A 2,471-nucleotide genomic window follows, 5' to 3' on the forward strand; every position below is an offset into this window, starting at 1 on the left:
AAAATAATAGTGAAAATTATTTGAGTGAATTCGAACAACTACTAGATGAAGTAATCATTTATAGAATCATAAAAAATAATTCATCCTGATTGATCATTTTAATATTCAGTTTTTCTTTTAATTTTTGACAAAAAAGTTATCACTGAATATCATGCTGATGTTCAGACAAATTTTCTAATTAATTCTTATAAATTATCCATATTTGTAAAATAATTTTAAAAAATTAATTTTAAATTACATTAATATTAAACTTCTGTTACAAAAAATGTATTATATTTTAAAAATAAAAAAAATAATGGTTGCAGTAAAATAAATAATACCTGCTTTGCAAATTTAATTACTGTAGCATACTGTATTAGTGGCATATGGCAATTCTTTTATGACGTGTTGTGTCTGTTTTGTTCTTGTAATTGTAACTGTGGCATAGAAAATATTTTTCTTTTAATTTGTATTCAATTTTAACTCGACAACTTTTCATTTGTTTTCTGATTTGTTATTTTCACAGTTTTGTTTACTACTCGTTTGTGTTTTGTTATTGTTTATTAGCTTTTTTCGTGGCGCACCGTCAGGATGGGTCGGCGTCTCACATCCACTACTAAAGGCGGTCGTTATATGAATCCAGCTGATCAGGCTCGGAAAATAGCACGAAAGAGGGAACTAAAGAAAAACAAAAAGCAGCGATGGATGGTACGGCAAAGTGTTTTGCGCAGTAAAGATCCACAAGAAATAATCAAAAGTTTAGAAGCTTTGGACGCTGTTGGTAAGATTTTTTCAGCAGATTATTGCTTAGCAGTGTATTAATATAAAAGAAATAAAGTTTTATTATTTATTTCCTTTGCCTATCAGTACGTTCGCATTCCTTCTTTTTGTTTGCTATCTCAAAAAGTAGTTTTTAAAAATGTAGGTAGCTGTTTGCTACTTGTTTTGGACATTTTAAGAAAGAATTTAGACGAATTAATCATGTGAATTTAATAATCTTTTTAGTACAATGCGTTTTTTGTTATTCTAATTTATTACTTTGCTTTAGAACTAAATTATGAAAATCCAACCACTCTCAATGAACGGGTTTTGCAAGACAAGCGAACCAAACTACGTGAGACGTTTTACCGTATATTGGGAATGTATAAGAAGATGAATGAAACTGAAAATTTGGCAAAGCTGAGGAAGTGAGTTATTTTATTTTATTTTATTTTATTTTATTCATATATTATATGTATTATAAATGCGTCAACATTATTTTTACACTTTTGTTTCTAGAATGCTCCATGATTATGAGGCCAAGCGACAATCGATGGAACAAAGCTATAGTACGTATTGCTTAACTTTTTGTTTTTTTAAACATAAAGCTGTTGTGAAATTTTGATGAGGAAAATGTTTTGTATTTGATTTTTTCCATTATAAGACCCAAAGACAATTTCATGTGTATTTGGAATGAATGTATTATAATAGAATTTTTGTTTGCAGTGGCGGCAAAGATTGCCGCTGAAATGGATCCATCGGAAATTCCGCTTCCGGAAAGTGAGCCATTGTTTAATGAAGGATTCAGAGGATATGATTTTCAGAATATTCCGACTTCTTCTGTAACCAAAATGTGAGCTCTCTTTGTGCGTTTTGTTACTGCATGAGTGTATTGTTCAAGATGTGAACAGTAAAACATTTACTTGGTTTTTATTTCTAGGAATGTTCGGCTGCGAGGTCCAGGTATACCACCTCAACCTCCTCCTCATTATGACGCATATCGTAATCTAACTTTAACGATACCTCTGATTGATGAAGAACTGCAGTTGCCACCCTTTATTGTCGACGAATCTGATGAAGATGGTAAATTGGCAAATAAATGTTCAATATTTTTTATTGATATTTTTGTATGCATGGTTTCGAATGTTTTGTCATAATGTCAGAATAATGAAAAAATATGCTATTTTGTCGATATAAAATAAATTTTCTACATTGTTTTGATTTTAGATCTACTAGATCCAGCACCAGTAGTAATTCAAGGTGGTCATGCTAAGCAAGCTCCACCACCACCGCCTCCGCCGCCACCCCCACCTCCACCATCTTCACAGTCATCAAATTTTTATTCGGCTCCTGCTTCACACAGTGATTTTTCCATTTTTTAATTAATTTTTTAAATTTAATTACTTGTACTTTTTTAGAAGAGCGACCACACTTATCGAAAAAAATGATTGGTCCTGTTGTTCCATCTTCAGTCAGTTCTAGGGAAAAGTATGATTTCGGAAATGCTCAGAATTGAGTATAGCTGTTTTTGAATTTTTAAAATAATTTTTGTATTTTTAGAAATCCATCTGTTGTATATTCTGGTGCGGTAATTCAAGCGAAGCCCCAGCTAAGAAATATGATGCAAGAAGCAATCCGACTTATACCGACTGCAGTTCGAATGAAGAGAGATAAGGAACAGCAGGGTAACAAAAATGCCAATGCAGCCGGAACTACTGTAGCAGGTTGTTATT

At 31.8% G+C, this 2,471-nt stretch overlaps 1 protein-coding gene across 1 annotated transcript; it reads left to right on the forward strand.

Annotated features, from left to right (window-relative positions):
- Positions 1–570: 570 nt before the first annotated feature.
- Tsp_13063 (WW domain binding protein 11) lies at positions 571–2,462 on the forward strand (the record flags this gene model as incomplete). The annotated part of the gene is made up of 8 exons (XM_003366948.1): positions 571–760; positions 1,028–1,166; positions 1,258–1,307; positions 1,465–1,591; positions 1,679–1,821; positions 1,966–2,100; positions 2,157–2,226; positions 2,299–2,462. Coding segments are annotated over exons 1-8 (1,018 nt in total), but the record flags the coding sequence as incomplete, so codon positions are not given.
- Between the last annotated feature and the right edge of the window lie 9 nt (positions 2,463–2,471).

Source organism: Trichinella spiralis, assembly GCF_000181795.1.
Source record: "Trichinella spiralis strain ISS 195 chromosome Unknown Scfld5127, whole genome shotgun sequence".
NCBI lineage: Eukaryota > Metazoa > Nematoda > Enoplea > Trichinellida > Trichinellidae > Trichinella > Trichinella spiralis.